The sequence below is a fragment of the Bufo bufo genome, chromosome 4, assembly GCF_905171765.1.
Source record: "Bufo bufo chromosome 4, aBufBuf1.1, whole genome shotgun sequence".
Lineage (NCBI taxonomy): Eukaryota > Metazoa > Chordata > Amphibia > Anura > Bufonidae > Bufo > Bufo bufo.
In genome coordinates this window covers 268,074,271-268,092,339 of record NC_053392.1, presented here as the reverse complement: position 1 = coordinate 268,092,339, position 18,069 = coordinate 268,074,271, and the positions used below count along the sequence as shown (strand labels likewise).

The window sequence follows — 18,069 nt, the reverse complement described above, 5'->3', positions numbered from 1 at the left end:
CTGAAGGCAAAAGGGGGTCCAACACCGTATTAGTATGATGTTCCTAATAATTCTTTAGGTGAGTGTATATATATAGTATTTACAGTACATTAAAGCAAATGCATTTCTCTTGTAATGGTTGGTTGGTCTTTAGTGTCAAGATTGGGAGTTCTTTAGTAAATGAATATAAAATATATTAATAAATGTTATATAATATGAAGATTATTTTGGCTAGAGAATATGGAAATATAATCAATGTGACAATAAGTACTTTGTGAATAGGAAATCTATATATGCTAACCACCATGAACAAATCATAAATGTAACTGGGAAATAGTTATACTTCTGGGAAAACAGCCAGAAAGAATGATTTCCTGCGGATGAAAGGATTTCCAAGCCACTGGAAAATTAAACAGTGATGCAGAATATTAAAAACAAAAAAGGTGGGCCTATAATTCCTTTTAGATAAAAAGCGTGTATTCCTCCTTGTAGAATAAAGCACATGTATGATATGTAACACATAGGACTTTACTTTTCATACAGACTATTTTGCTCCTGTTATTGAATAAGCAACTTTAGTGCTTTAATAGAAATTTCTCTCGAAAGCAGAAGCATTGCCCTTATTTATCAAAGCTAATGGAGAAAATGCCATGTTCACCAAAGCAGCCAATTAGAGCGTAGCCTACATTTCTTAAATTGTTCTTGAAAAATAAGAGCTGCTCAGCGATTGTTTACCCATTAAAGGGTATTCTAGCACATTACAAAAGCTCTTCAATGGCCTGCAAATGGTTAAACAAATAAAGAATCTGATACTGACCATGCCAATCAACACAATTACCATTTTCTGTCCTGTAAAGACAGGAAGTCAAGTGCAGTGAGACCCTGGTACCATTGAAACAGCAGAGATGGGGATCAGCGAGGTGAGTATAACCAAATTTTTTAACCATTTGCAGATCATGAGAGAGCTTTGTATAGTGCTGGAAAATCCCTTTAATGGATTTTCTTGGGGTTTTAATGGGTAATTTAGCATTAATTAAATTGTTTCTCGGTATGCTGGCTTTCAAATTTTTCATGGTTTATAGCACTAAAAAGAGATTGTTACTTCTACTTGTTTTTGGATGGTTTTGGATAGAGGAGATCATTAATATTTATATTCCCCAAAGTATAAATATATCTAAAGTCCACATCATTAAACTCACAAGGTCAACTTTAAATTCATTAAACTAAATAAACAATATAGGAATGATTTTATCAAGCTCCCTACACCTCAAAAGTAGCATCAAAAAGTAACCATGTTTTGCCTATATCTGACCAAAAAAATGTATGACTTTTTGCCTATACAGGCTGTGCTTAGGAGATCTTTCTAAGAAGTGGGTAGGGTGTGAGTGGGGTGTTGTGGCATCTATGTGGCCTGACAGATCCAAATTATTTATACCATAAACTTAGCATAAGTTACACCTAAAATCTATATAGGCTCCTAGCTGGCATATATTTCAGTTTCTGGTGCACGGACCTCAAAATTATTAAGATAATTATTAAGATTTTTCAACCCATAGAGGTCTGGATTTGGAGTCACATTCAAAATTAAAGTGGAACAACACACTACAGGCTGATCCAACTTTGATGTAATGTCCTTAAAACAAGTCAAAATGAGGCTCAGTAGTGTGTGTGGCCTCCACGTGCCTGTATGACCTCCCTACAATGCCTGTGCATGCTCCTGATGAGGTGGCGGACGGTCTCCTCAGGGATCTCCTCCCAGACCTGGACTAAAGCATCTGCCAACTCCTGGACAGTCTGTGGTGCAAAGTGACGTTGGTGGATAGAGCGAGACATGATGTCCCAGATGTGCTGGATTCAGGTCTGGGGAACGGGCGGGCCAGTCCATAGCATCAATGCCTTTGTCTTGCAGGAATGGTTGACACACTTCAGCCATATGAGGTCTAGCATTGTCTTGCATTAGGAGGAACCCAGGGCCAACCGCACCAGCATATGGTCTCACAAGGGGTCTGAGGATCTCATCTCAGTACCTAATGGCAGTCAGGCTACCTCTGGCGAGCACATGGAAGGCTGTGCGGCCCTCCAAAGAAATGCCACCCCACACCATTACTGACCCAATGCCAAACCGTCCATGCTGGAGGATGTTGCAGGCAGCAGAACGTTCTCCACGGCGTCTCCAGACTCTGTCCCGTCTGTCACATGTGCTCAGTGTGAACCTGCTTTCATCTGTGAAGAGCACAGGGCGCCAGTGGCGAATTTGCCAATCTTGGTGTTTTCTGGCAAATGCCAAACGTCCTGCACGGTGTTGGGCTGTAAGCACAACCCCCACCTGTGGACGTCGGGCCCTCATATCACCCTCATGGAGTCTGTTTCTGACCGTTTGAGCAGACACATGCACATTTGTGGCCTGCTGGAGGTCATTTTTCAGGGCTCTGGCAGTGCTCCTCCTGTTCCTCCTTGCACAAAGGTGGAGGTAGCGGTCCTGCTGCTGGGTTGTTGCCCTCCTACGGCCTCCTCCACGTCTCCTGATGTACTGGCCTGTCTCCTGGTAGCGCCTCCATGCTCTGGACACTACGCTGACAGACACAGCAAACCTTCTTGCCACAGCTCGCATTGATGTGCCATCCTGGATAAGCTGCACTACCTGAGCCACTTGTGTGGGTTGTAGACTCCGTCTCATGCTACCACTAGAGTGAAAGCACCGCCAGCATTCAAAAGTGACCAAAACATCAGCCAGGAAGCATAGGAACTATGAAGTGGTCTGTGGTCACCACCTGTAGAACCACTCCTTTATTGGGGGTGTCTTGCTAATTGCCTATAATTTCCACCTGTTGTCTATCCCATTTGCACAACAGCATGTGAAATTGATTGTCACTCAGTGTTGCTTCCTAAGTGGACAGTTTGATTTCACAGAAGTGTGATTGACTTGGAGTTACATTGTGTTGTTTAAGTGTTCCCTTTATTTTTTTGAGCAGTGTACAAAGCACAACCATAGGCAATGTTTATAGCAATACGCAGTCTTAAATTCTATGCCTAGCTTTGGAATTGGACACAGAGTCAGAAACCTGATTAACTCAATTTCCAGAAACACTGGCAGGTCCAGCAGAAGGGGTTTGGCTGGTAGACAACACAACCCTCCCAGCACAGCCCTTCACAGTGGTTTGAGTTAATCACTGACAATAATTCACTTCAACTATTGGCATTCAGTTTCCAAATTCTAAAAATTACTCCCTTGTTGGGTTGACTTCATTAATTAATTTCTATCTCTTTACCCACTCTTTAGGTTGATGGTGCTGTCATAGTATGAATCAAGATGATGTACCTGTAATGTTAAATTCTGGCTATACAAATGAGATACCTGTCAGTTGAACACCTGTCCGCCTGACAGCTATATCTCCCAACCTGCCCCTACACTTGCATTTTGAACTTTGCCAAGCATGTATGCATCCTGAATGGGAGACATCTGGTAGCCGCTTATGAAAGCCTTATTATCCTATTCTTATCACCACTGACCTCTGCTGGAGAGGGTGAGTCAAGAGACCCCGATTATACATTAGATGTTCAGCAAATCCCAGCAAAATTGACAGGTTCAGATGACATTTACTGAATATGTGTGGCCTATTTTAAGGTCTGTTAATAAAGCTTAATGACCTTTAGGATACTTTCACACTAGCGTTATTCTTTTCCGGTATTGAGTTCCGTCCTAGGGGCTCAATACTGGAAAAAAACTGATCAGTTTTATCCTAATGCGTTCTGAATGGAGAGCAATCCACTCAGGATGCATCAGTTCAGTCCCTCTTACGTATTTTGGCCGGAGAAAAAACTGCAGCATGCTGCAGTATTTTGGCCAGAGAAAAAACTGCAGCATGCTGCAGTATTTTCTCCGTCCAAAATTCCGGAACACTTGCCGGAATGCCGGATCTGGTATAAATTTCCATTGAAATGTATTACTGCCGGGTTCGGTATCAAGTGTTCCGGTAAAACGGGTTCCTGATCAGTCTACAAATAACATGTGTTTGCATAGAGTTTTCCTCATCAGGCAGGCAGTTCAGGCAACGGAACTGCCTGCCGGAATCCAACAACGCAAATGTGAAAGTACCCTTACTTATATATTCTAAGGCAGCAGTCCCCAACCACCGGATCGCGGACCAGTACCGAGCTGTGGACTAGTACCGGGCCATGGGCCAGCTGGTACAGGTCAGAGAGAAGTGCTTTTGTTGAGCAGCTGGGACGAGAACTTGTGTGCACCGCCATTTAGCCTTATAGACTGAAGGCACCAGGTCACAGGTGGCATGACACCATCAGAGACCCAGAGCAGAGCGATTGTAATGCAGGCAGCCGGGGAAGAAGCAGCAGCAGGAATAAAGAATGATGTGGACAGACAGCAGGAGTAAGGTGAGTATTTTGTTCTTTTTTTATTTATTTAGTTTAGGGACACTACTTTGGGGCACTGTATCTTAAAGGGATTTTCCAGGAGTTTAATATTGATAATCCATCCTGGCACCCTTACTAATTAGCTGTTAGAAGAGGCCACGTTGCTCCAGTGAGTGCTGCGGCCTTCTCACATAATACCAAGCACATTGTATAGTGGCTGGGCTTAGTATTGCAGCCCAGGCCCTTTTACTTGAATGGGACTGAGCTGCACATAGGCCATGTGACCAATGAACGTGACATCACTGGTCTAGGAAAAGGATGCAGCACTCACCAGAGCGCTGTGGCCTCTTCCAATATCTGATCAGTAGGAGTGCTGGACATTGGACCCCCACCTATCACATATTGATGACCTCTCCTGAAGATAGGTCACCATTACTGTACTTTTGGAAAAACCCTCTAATGCAATACATCTACAGTCTATCTATCTCCTATCTATCTATCTATCTATCTATCTATCTAGCTATCTATCTGCCTATTTCACAGATATAACACTTTAAAGGAGTTTTCCAATATATATACATATATATATATTTTTAATTTTGACAGATAATAGGAGACTGTATAAAATATAATATACTTTTAAATGTCCCACCGCTCTTGTAACCTATCTGTGATTCCTGTTGGATCATGTGCCGTTCACATGACCACTGCAGTCAATCACTGGCATCAGTGGTTGCATTCCATTCATGCAACATGACTACTGAGGCAAGTAATTGGCTACATTAGTAACGAGAATGATTGGAGTGGGGATTGGAGGCCCTAAAAAAGTAAGCAAAGTTGTTTTCTTTTTTTTTATACCAACATTAATTACATAGAGAGAGTAGAAATGTGCTGGATGGCAGTTCCTCAGCTGCATTCCAATAATTATTGAATCTCCCAGAATATAATGAGAATATTAAATCGTAACTTTTATTTCATATCCCATAAAAGAACTATAATATATAGTCCCACCTACATGAATTTTCTATTTCTTCAGTTTGTTAGGGAAGGATATTTAGCCAGCAAATCAGCAATGTATTCTATGGGTACCCTACTATAGTGGTAAGTGTCTCACTGAGTGTATATAAGTATCAGAAAGAACTGTAAAATACGATAATCCTTATTACAGTATGTGTTGAATGGGTCCACACGTGTGGCGATTGGTGTCCCATTTACCTAATGTCTCTGTGCTTGTCAATTGTAAAGCACCAAAGGATACTCTTATTGGGGGATGTATATCTGGGGTTAACAGACAACCACTACCTATCATTGATGATCATTAAACTCCAGGACTACTGTCCTTAATTGTAGCCTATGATATATACTAAGTAGCATCCTTAGAGGATGTTTTATTACAGTGGTGGGGAACCTATGGCACTGGTGCCAGAGGCGACATTCAGAGCCCTGTCTGTGGGCACCCGCACCCTGGAAAAAGTCTAAGGCATACCGTGTTGGCACTTTGCGATAAATAAGTGGGTTTTTGGTTGAAGATTGGCACTCGGTCTCTAAAAGGTTTACCCTCACTGTTTTATTATGAAAGAGAACAGGCTCTATGGGGTGTAGTTTGGCAGCATTTGACCAGCGCCAAGACACAGATGCCACATTGACTTCATGGCGACCCCCTGAGTGGAGACACTGGCAACTCAGGCTGCAGACCAGAAGAGGCCTGTGTTTGCCTGCATCACAGACAGTGACAGGGCACAAGGAGTCAGAACAGAACAGATCCCTTTGGGAGAAAACAGTACTGGGTGCACTACAGGGGGACAGAATAAGTACAAGGGGCACAACACAGGGTATAAGTACTGGGGTTACATGTATCATTTGCTGGCTCTACTTATTATGCTCATCCTCTTGATGTTTAGGTTCCTCAGGGTTCAGTCCTAGGTCCTCTACTACTATTCTCTCTCAACACAGCCTCGATCAGACAGGCTATCAGTAGATTTGGTTTTCAGTATCATTTCTATGCTGATAACACCCAACTTTACACCTCATCCCCTGACATCACCCCTGCTCTACTGCAAAACACCAGTGATTGTCTGGCAGCTGTCTCTAACATCATGTCCTTGATATTTCAATTTTGGTATGTGGTACTATCATAATTCCTGGGCAGCACAGGGTTATGTTTGACTCATATGTTTCCTTTGTTCCCAATATTAAATAACTTGCACAGTCTTGTCATCTACACTTTAAGAACATCTCCAGAATCTGCCCTTTTCTCACGGTGGAAAGGACAAAACTCTTTTTGTTGCCTTGATTCATTTTTGTCTTGACTACTGTAACTCATTACTAATCGGTCTTCCTCTCACTAAACTCTCCCCCCTTCAGTCTGTCCTAAATGCAGCTGCCAGGCTTATCTATATCTCCACCCACTATGCCGATGCCTCTAGCCTATGCCAGGCTATACTTCACTGGTTGCTCATCCACTACAGACTACAGTTTAAATCCTTCACGCTCACCCACAAAGCCATCCAACGTGCTGCATCTCCACACATCTCCTCCCTTATCTCTGTCTACCAACTTACTCGTACCCTCTGTTCTGACAATGATCTAAGATTAACATCCTCCATATTTTGAACCTCTTAATCTCGTCTTCAAGACTTTTCTCAAACTGCACCTGCTCTCTGGAATGCCCTGCCCTGGAAAATCAGAATCTCCAGAACTGAACGCCATCTTCTGACAGTAATCCCCACACCCTAAGCACTAGCTTTCTCAGTTCGACCTGAACCACTCATTCTTGCGAACAGGGCCCTTAGTCCTAGTGTATTAGTTGTATATTGGCCAGTTACATTGTGATGTCTTTTGTTTTGTACATGAACCCTTGTTAAATGCTGTGGAATATATCAACACTATATAAATAAAGATTATTATTATTATTATTATTATTATTATTATTATTATTATTAATAATAAGTTGTCCCCAGATACCATAACCCATACATCCCATATATCAAAATGATTATTATGGTAAGGCAACATAATAATAAAAAAAATACTTTAGTTGCATATTGTGCTATTAACAAAAAAAAGTTAAAACTGACTATTTGTCCCCTTTTTTACATTTTCCTGGTAATAAATAATAAAAACAAAAAATTAAAATGCCATAAATAAAGCCCTATGTATCACTTAAAAAATTAAAGTAACACAAATTATTTACAGAACCAAAAGAAAAAATAAAGTTAGGACTTTCAAAACTGCATGTACGAAAAAAACTGAAAATCCGCCTGGTAGGAAAGCAGTGTAGACAGCCTTTTCTTGAACTGGTCAAGCTGTGTAACGTCTGCTATCTGACACATTCAGCTTAAAATGGCTGTTGACAATAATTGATGCATAGCGGCAGGGACATTGCTATGGTCTCAAAAGATCAGGGGCCCAAGCCCCAATGACTATGGCCCAGTTCTCTAGGTCATACACACTGCACCCAAACACTGCACCCACTGGTCCGTACAACTTTTTTCAGCCGCGCCTCGTCTCTGCAGAGTGTGACACACAGACATCTTAGCTTCCTCACTTTTCAATCATCCCCCAACCTGGAGTCCCCACAGTGTTATCCTGCTGCTCGCTGTGCTCTCCAATACCCCCAAATACTATCCTGAATAAAAATTTGTGCCCCTATAGTAATAGTGTTCCTCATGGTCCCACCAATAGTAATTCCCTTCTAGAATGCCCTCATTAGTAATACTGCCCCCTACAGTGCCCCAACCATAATAACGCTCCCCAAGAGTGCCCCCATTAGTAGAAGAGTCCTCCAGTATTAATAATACCTTCACAGAGCCCCCAGTATAAATAGGGCCCCCTATTGTTCCCCCAGTGGTAATAAAGCTTTCTACAGACCCCGCAGTAGTAATAAGGCCCCCCAGTGCTCTTAGTAGAAATATAGAAATAAGGCGGATCTCCTATAGAGCTCCCAGTAGTAATAAGAATGCCTATAATGCCCCCTGGATTTGCAGTGCCCTCTGTAGTTATATTCCTCCCTCCACCATACAGTCCTATGTAAATAACATTACTCCCCTTCAGCCCCTCCTATATACAGTTCCATGCAAATAACACTATTTCCCTCACTCCGCCATAGAGTCCCATGTAAATAACATCACACCATCTCTCAAGCTCCCTCCAATATACAGTCCCATGTAAATAACATCCCTCTCTATCTACAGAACCCTCCAAAACACAGTCCCATGTAAATAGCACCACCTCCTCCCCAGTCACCTCCCACATTCAATCCCAGGTAAACATCACCCCTTCAACATTCAGTCCCATGTAAATAGCATCACTCCCTCCCAGAGCCGCCATCAACATACAGTCCCATGTATGTAACATCACTGCCTCACTCAGTTCCCTCCGACATACAGTCTCATGTGAATAACATCACTCCCTCCCGCAGCCACCTCCAACATACAGTCCTATTTAAATAACATAATCCCCTCCCACAGCTGCCTTCAACATACAGTCCCATGTAAATAACATCACCCTTCCCCAGCCCCCTCCAACATTCAGTCCCATGTAAGTAACATCACTCCCTCCCACAGCCGCTATTCAACATACAGTCCCATGTAAATAACATCACTCCCTCCCAGGCCCCTCCAACATACAGTCCCATGTAAATAACATCACTTCCTCCTACAGCCACCATCAACATACAGTCCCATGTAAAAAACATGACCCCCGCCCCTGAGGACAGCAATATAGTTGTATCTAGCTGGCGGGCAGGACATTCGGGGCCTGGGACAAAACATCAGGCCCAGGCCCGAATGTTTTAACCTACAGTAGCAATGCTGCTGCATAGCGGATCAAGCTAACATTTTCATTTTGGTACAATTTATGCCAAAATCTAGGTGCACTCATATTAGTAGATGTAGGTCAAAGCACTTTAAAGTTTTTTTCTCTTTGTTTCAGATGTCAGATCACACAGAAGTAATGCAAGGCATAAAGATGTTCAGCGGCGTACGCTACCCTGTTCTTACTCCAAATATCCAAGGGTTTCAATCTGCAGTAAGTATTACAGGCTGGTAGTTGTTAATATCAACTTGTCTTCTTTCTTTCTTTGTAATGTATGTAATATTCCATGATTATGGCATAACTGAAAGGACCTTCAAATGTATTATGGATAATAAATATTGCCTTCTATATTCCAGAAAGTGTATGTGAACCGTTACAAGGAAATGCTAGGAAAAATTCCCACAGACTACTATCCCCCTGCCCCCAAACACACACCAATTGCCTGGACAAAGTGTCAGCAGAAGCCTTTGTCTCCAGTTGGCTCTGTTCAACATGGGTTGACCATGCAGTCTCTGATGGCAAGGCGATTTTCCAGTAAGCAAGAGAGCAAAGTGCTATCAATTGTTAGCAATCAACTTGATGTTATAGTGGTTTGACTTTGGAGACATATACAGTATATGTGCAGTGGAGCCTGAGAGGGGAGAGTGAGAGAACGTGACAGGAGTGGTGGTGTGGATGGTGGTGGTGGTAGTAGTACACATGGTGGCCATGGTCTTCTGTTGTGCTCCCTGGGCCAGTGCACAGTGAAGAGAAGGGTGTACCCTTTCTTCCCCTCGGGACACACCCTGGTTTGGGGCCTCCTGCCAGGTGGTAGGTGGGGTATTATTGGTGTCAGTAAGTTATTTAGGTGCAAGGCAGGGCTCCCTGGAGGTGATATAATGCAGTCCAGCAGCAGTGTAGGTGATGATGTAATGCAAAGAAAGGCCTGTTTTAGGTGGAAACAAGTCAACCATGCCTTACTAAAGCAACTCAGCAATTGGTACAATCAGGAACATACAAGAAAAGGCAGCCTTTACATTTTGCATAGGCAGTTTTTCCAAGGCTGCATATAGGAAGCAACAAGCAAGATCATGGTTCCCTCTGAGTCCCTTACTAGTTAAAGTGTGCAATCTCTCCAATTTGTCCAAAGGCAGTGGCGTACCTACCATATAGGCAGACCATGCAGCTGCTATGGGGCCCATGAGGAAGAGGGGCCCGCAGTGGAGAAGAGGCCCCGCGCCCTAATTGCTCATGTCTATCTTTCTAAAGCTAAAGGACCTTTGATGATGTCATCACAGATCCTGTAAGGGAACTGCACAGTGTAAAATGTAGTTCCCAGATTAGAACAGTGCATCTGCCAGGACCTGTGATGACATCATCTTCAACATCACAGGTCCTGCAGGATCTAGCAAAGGAACTGCACCAAAAATGGTGTAGTTCCTAGGTTTAAAAAGTACATCTGCCAGGACCTGTGATGACATCATCACAGGTCCTTCAACCCCTAACAGCAAGTATTAAAAGTTCACAATCAGCTCTGCATTGATCCATACAGACTGGAATGGAGTGGTAAGAGGAGGTCCTTGTTGTGGTAGATCTAGGGTCAGTCACGTGATGATCGAGCCACGTGTTCCAGGTGAATGACATTGATGGAGGAAAATGACAGAAGCCAGCACACGGGTAAAACTCTGCCATGTTCCCAAATTGGCTTGATACACTGCGTGCAGAATTATTAGGCAAATTAGTATTTTGACCACATCATCCTCTTTATGCATGTTGTCTTACTCCAAGCTGTATAGGCTCGAAAGCCTACTACTAATTAAGCATATTAGGTGATGTGCATCTCTGTAATGAGAAGGGGTGTGGTCTAATGACATCAACACCCTATATTAGGTGTGCATAATTATTAGGCAACTTCCTTTCCTTTGGAAAAATGGGTCAAAAGAAGGACTTGACAGGCTCAGAAAAGTCAAAAATAGTGAGATATCTTGCAGAGGGATGCAGCACTCTTAAAATTGCAAAGCTTCTGAAGCGTGATCATCGAACAATCAAGCGTTTCATTCAAAATAGTCAACAGGGTCGCAAGAAGCATGTGGAAAAACCAAGGCGCAAAATAACTGCCCATGAACTGAGAAAAGTCAAGCGTGCAGCTGCCAAGATGCCACTTGCCACCAGTTTGGCCATATTTCAGAGCTGCAACATCACTGGAGTGCCCAAAAGCACAAGATGTGCAATACTCAGAGACATGGCCAAGGTAAGAAAGGCTGAAAGACGACCACCACTGAACAAGACACACAAGCTGAAACGTCAAGACTGGGCCAAGAAATATCTCAAGACTGATTTTTCTAAGGTTTTATGGACTGATGAAATGAGAGTGAGTCTTGATGGGCCCGTGGCTGGATTGGTAAAGGGCAGAGAGCTCCAGTCCGACTCAGACGCCAGCAAGGTGGAGGTGGAGTACTGGTTTGGGCTGGTATCATCAAAGATGAGCTTGTGGGGCCTTTTCGGGTTGAGGATGGAGTCAAGCTCAACTCCCAGTCCTACTGCCAGTTTCTGGAAGACACCTTCTTCAAGCAGTGGTAGAGGAAGAAGTCTGCATCCTTCAAGAAAAACATGATTTTCATGCAGGACAATGCTCCATCACACGCGTCCAAGTACTCCACAGCGTGGCTGGCAAGAAAGGGTATAAAAGAAGAAAATCTAATGACATGGCCTCCTTGTTCACCTGATCTGAACCCCATTGAGAACCTGTGGTCCATCATCAAATGTGAGATTTACAAGGAGGGAAAACAGTACACCTCTCTGAACAGTGTCTGGGAGGCTGTGGTTGCTGCTGCACGCAATGTTGATGGTGAACAGATCAAAACACTGACAGAATCCATGGATGGCAGGCTTTTGAGTGTCCTTGCAAAGAAAGGTGGCTATATTGGTCACTGATTTGTTTTTGTTTTGTTTTTGAATGTCAGAAATGTATATTTGTAAAAGTTGAGATGTTATATTGGTTTCACTGGTAAAAATAAATAATTGAAATGGGTATATATTTGTTTTTTGTTAAGTTGCCTAATAATTATGCACAGTAATAGTCACCTGCACACACAGATATCCCCCTAAAATAGCTAAAACTAAAAACAAACTAAAAACTACTTCCAAAAATATTCAGCTTTGATATTAATGAGTTTTTTGGGTTCATTGAGAACATGGTTGTTGTTCAATAATAAAATTAATCCTCAAAAATACAACTTGCCTAATAATTCTGCACTCCCTGTAATGGCTCTGTGAGAGAGCTGAAATGTTGCCTGTATCAACATGTGTTGAGTAAATATCACATTTTTTTCACTTTTTTATCCAAGGGGTGCTGCGTTATATTTATTTGGATTGTGTTTGGACCCCAGGACCAAGGGGATAACGCTGGCACCTGAACTGGAGGCTGCCCTGTGATTTTCTGGATATTGCTATATATATATATATATATATATATATATATATATATTATTATTATAACTGCAACCAGCCAATTCAAACTGGTATCATAATATCCAAGCATGTATACAATATGCAGTACAGAAGTTAGCAATAACGCAGTAATTCTTCCTCATACAGTATCAGCAGGTACTTAGTACATGTGAAATCACGCAACATGACATAACATTGGAACAACCCCTGACCTCTGGATCCTTTTCAGGTATCAACAAGAAACTGCAGGGCCCCTATCCAATCATACTGGACAGCTTTATACACTGCCAATTCTTACAGCCTCCTCTAAGATAAGTCTGTTAACCTTTTTCTCCACCAGAACCAGAGGCCTCCAGAGACATGGACCGGACAAGCCAGTCAGCGAGCTCTAGACTTTTAGCTTGGATCAGGGGAGCAGGGTCAGACCCTTCCTAGATTCAGCCTATCTCAGCCACTCACACATTCGTGCATTCATACGCCTAGAGACAGTTTGCACATATAGGGGAATTTAGCAAACATTCACCAAGAACACGGTAAGGGCACCACGTTCACACACTACAGTGCAGAACAGCGATCAGAGCTCAGGAGACAGGCAGTAACACAATGGGTTACTTACTACGGTCTTCCTGGGTCCTGGTCTCCGTATCGGGGTCTGCAGCTAGGAGCGTTGTTGTGATGACCACATCCTCCACCAGAAAATGTTGTGGCAGACCTAGGGTCAGTCACGTGATAATCGAGCCACGTGTTCCAGGTGAATGACATTGACGGCGGAAAATGACAGAAGCCAGCACACAGGTTAAAACTCTGCCATGTTCACAAATTGAGAGTGTCCTAGACCCTTTATTTATACCCATTCCAAGGGTGTAACCTCTTAAAATATTGACATGATTGGATTAAAAATATTCCAATAATAACTTCTGATTGGTACACAAAATAATACTTCTAATTGTTCAAAACTGAATCCATCTATTGATTGGTTAGTATTCTATGACCTTACTATTTTCTACTTATGGGTTAACTGCTGAGACCATGCTACTTTAGCAAGAAATGCATATTGGTTACTTAGCACGTACAAACCTTATCTTAGCTCAACACACATTGCTAACTTTTATAGTTTTACACATCATTGTCATCTTCTTATGGTGCGCACAGAAATTAAACACAAAAGTCTCTGCAAAATGGAGTCTCAGAAAAGCTGAGTATCTCCCCAACAGTCCTCCACTTCATGTCATTTACCCCATGTCCTGTTTTTACTCATTGCTCACTCATGTATAATACTTCAGTTACAGTGACCACTACCTCATGTACCTCACACATACAGTGACCATAATGTATAACTGACCACATATTTCTGTAAACACTGCATCTACAGTATTAGGCCTCATGCACATGACCATATTTTTTTGCGGTCCGCAAAAACGGGTTCCGTTTTTCCGTGATCCGTGACCGTTTTTTCGTCCGTGGGTCTTCCTTGATTTTTGGAGGATCCACGGACATGAAAAAAAAGTCGTTTTGGTGTCCGCCTGGCCGTGCGGAGCCAAACGGATCCGTCCTGAATTACAATGCAAGTCAATGGGGACGGATCCGTTTGATGTTGACACAATATGGTGCAATTTCAAACGGATCCGTCCCCCATTGACTTTCAATGTAAAGTCAGGAGTTAATATACCATAGGATCGGAGTTTTCTCCAATCCGATGGTATATTTTAACTTGAAGCGTCCCCATCACCATGGGAATGCCTCTACGTTAGAATATACTGTCGGATATGAGTTAGATCTGAAACTCAAATCCGAGAGTATATTCTAACACAGAGGGGTTCCCATGGTGATGTGGACGCTTCAGGTTAGAATACACTAAAAGAACTGTGTACATGACTGCCCCCTGCTGCCTGGTAGGTGCTGCCAGGCAGCAGGGGGCAGCCCCCCCCCCTGTAGTTAACACATTGGTGGCCAGTGCGGACGCCCCCCCCCCCCTCCCCTGTAGTTAACTCATTGGTGGCCAGTGGGCCCCCACCCCTCCCCTGTAGTTAACTCATTGGTGGCCAGTGGGCCCCCCTCCCTCCCCTGTAGTTAATTTGTTGGTGGCCAGTGCCCCCCCCTCTCCCTCCCCTGTAGTTAACTCGTTGGTGGCCAGTGGGCCCCCCCCTCCCTCTCCTGTAGTTAACTCATTGGTGGCCAGTGGGCCCGCCCCCCTCCCTCCCCTGTAGTTAACTCGTTGGTGGCCAGTGGGCCCTCTCCCCTCCCTCCCCCTCCTAATTAAAATCTCCCCCCCTATCATTGGTGGCAGTGGAGAGTACTGATCGGAGTCCCAGTTTAATTGCTGGGGCTCCGATCGGTAACCATGGCAGCCAGGACGCTACTGCAGTCCCGGTTACCATGGTTACTTAGCAATTTGTAGAAGCATTATACTTACCTGCGAGCTCCGATGTCTGCGTCCGGCCGGGAGCTCCTCCTACTGGTAAGTGACAGGTCTGTGCGGCGCATTGCTTAATGACCTGTCACTTACCAGTAGGAGGAGCTCCCGGCCGGACGCAGACATCGGAGCTCGCAGGTAAGTATAATGCTTCTACAAATTGCTAAGTAACCATGGCAACCGGGACTGCAGTAGCGTCCTGGTTGCCATGGTTACCGATCGGAGCCCCAGCGATTAAACTGGGACTCCGATCGGTACTCTCCGCTGCCACCAATGATAGGGGGGGATTTTAATTAGGAGGGGGAGGGAGGGGGGAGGGCCCACTGGCCACCAACGAGTTAACTACAGGGGAGGGAGGGGGGGCCCACTGGCCACCAACGAGTTAACTACAGGGGAGGGAGGGGGGCCGGCCGCACTGACCACCAATGAGTTAACTACAGGGGAGGGAGGGGGGGCCCACTGGCCACCAACGAGTTAACTACAGGGGAGGGAGGGGGGCCGGCCGCACTGGCCACCAATGAGTTAACTACAGGGGAGGGAGGGGGGGGGGCCGGCCACACTGGCCACCAATGTGTTAACTACAGGGGGGGGGCTGCCCCCTGCTGCCTGGCAGCACCTGCCAGGCAGCAGGGGGCAGTCATGTACACAGTTCTTTTAGTATATTCTAACCTGAAGCGTCCCCATCACCATGGGAACGCCTCTGTGTTAGAATATACTGTCGGTTCTGAGTTTTCACGAAGTGAAAACTCAGCTCTAAAAAAGCTTTTATGCAGACGGATCTTCGGATCCGTCTGTATAAAAGTAAGCTACGGCCACGGATCATAGACACGAATGCCAATCTTGTGTGCATCCGTGTTCTTTCACGGACCCATTGACTTGAATGGGTCCGTGAACCGTTGTCCGTCAAAAAAATAGGACAGGTCATATTTTTTTGACGGACAGGATACACGGATCACGGTCTCGGCTGCAAAACGGTGCATTTTCCAATTTTTACACGGACCCATTGAAAGTCAATGGGTCCGCGAAAAAAAAAGGAAAACGGCACAACGGCCATGGATGCACACAACGGTTGTGTGCATGAGGCCGTATACCTTGTCTCACATCAATACACTGCTCTGTAAATATATATATACACTGCTCAAAAAAATGAAGGGAACACTTAAACAACACAATATAACTCCAAGTCAATCACACTTCTGTGAAATCAAACTGTCCACTTAGGAAGCAACACTGAGTGACAATCAATTTCACATGCTGTTGTGCAAATGGGATAGACAACAGGTGGAAATTATAGGCAATTAGCAAGACACCCCCAATAAAGGAGTGGTTCTGCAGGTGGTGACCACAGACCACTTCTCAGTTCCTATGCTTCCTGGCTGATGTTTTGGTCACTTTTGAATGCTGGCGGTGCTTTCACTCTAGTGGTAGAATGAGACGGAGTCTACAACCCAAACAAGTGGCTCAGGTAGTGCAGCTTATCCAGGATGGCACATCAATGCGAGCTGTGGCAAGAAGGTTTGCTGTGTCTGTCAGCATAGTGTCCAGAGCATGGAGGCGCTACCAGGAGACAGTCCAGTACATCATGAGACGAGGAGGAGGCCGTAGGATGGCAACAACCCAGCAGCAGGACCGCTACCTCCACCTTTGTGCAAGAAGGAACAGGAGGAGCACTGCCAGAGCCTTGCAAAATGACCTCCAGCAAGCCACAAATGTGCATGTGTCTGCTCAAACGGTCAGAAACAGACTCCATGAGGGTGATATGAGGTCCCGACGTCCACAGGTGGGGGTTGTGCTTACAGCCCAACACCGTGCAAGACGTTTGGCATTTGCCAGAGAACACCAAGATTGGCAAATTCGCCACTGGCGCCCTGTGCTCTTCACAGATGAAAGCAGGTTCACACTGAGCACATGTGACAGACGTGAAAGAGTCTTGAGACGCCGTGGAGAACGTTCTGCTGCCTACAACACCCTCCAGCATGACCGGTTTGGCATTGGGTCAGTAATGGTGTGGGGTGGCATTTCTTTGGAGGGCCGCACAGCCCTCCATGTGCTCGCCATTGGTAGCCTGACTGCCGTTAGGTACCGAGATGAGATCCTCAGACCCTTGTGAGACCATATGCTGGTGCTGTTGGCCCTGGGTTCCTCCTAATGCAAGACAATGCTAGACCTCATGTGGCTGGAGTGTGTCAGCAGTTCCTGCAAGACGAAGGCATTGATGCTATGGACCGCCCGTTCCCCAGACCTGAATCCAATTGAGCACATCTGGGACATCATGTCTCGCTCTATCCACCAACGTCACGTTGCACCACAGACTGTCCAGGAGTTGGCAGATGCTTTAGTCCAGGTCTGGGAGAAGATCCCACAGGAGACCGTCCACCACCTCATCAGGAGCATGCACAGGCGTTGTCGGGAGGTCATACAGGCACGTGGAGGCCACACACACTACTGAGCCTCATTTTGACTTGTTTTAAGGACATTACATCAAAGTTGGATCAGCCTGTAGTGTGTTTTTCCACTTTAATTTTGAGTGTGACTCCAAATCCAGACCTCCATGGGTTGAAAAATTTGAATTCCATTCTTTATTTTTTGTGTGATTTTGTTGTCAGCACATTCAACTATGTAAAGAACAAAGTATTTCAGAAGAATATTTAATTAATTCAGATCTAGGATGTGTTATTTTTGTGTTCCCTTTATTTTTTTGAGTAGTGTGTGTATATATATATATACAGTCAGGTCCATAAATATTGGGACATCGACAAAATTCTAACATTTTTGGCTGTATAGACCACCATAATGGATTTGAAATGAAACGAACAAGATGTGCTTTAACTGCAGACTGTCAGCTTTAATTTGAGGGTATTTACATCCAAATCAGGTGAACGGTGTAGGAATTACAACAGTTTGCATATGTGCCTCCCACTTGTTAAGGAACCAAAAGTAATGGGACAATTGGCTTCTCAGCTGTTCCATGGCCAAGTGTGTGTTATTCCCTCATTATCCCAATTACAATGAGCAGATAAAAGGTCCAGAGTTCATTTCAAGTGTGCTATTTGCATTTGGAA

The 18,069-nt window shown here is 44.3% G+C and overlaps 1 protein-coding gene across 1 annotated transcript in view; it reads left to right on the top strand.

Moving 5' to 3' along the window:
* HMGCLL1 (3-hydroxymethyl-3-methylglutaryl-CoA lyase like 1) overlaps positions 1 to 18,069 on the top strand; it is a 262,055-nt gene that overhangs the window by 69,507 nt on the left and 174,479 nt on the right. The window contains exon 5 of the mRNA XM_040426810.1: positions 9,283 to 9,378. Coding sequence (XP_040282744.1) covers positions 9,283 to 9,378 — 96 coding nt within the window. The remainder of the gene's footprint in view (positions 1 to 9,282; positions 9,379 to 18,069) is intronic.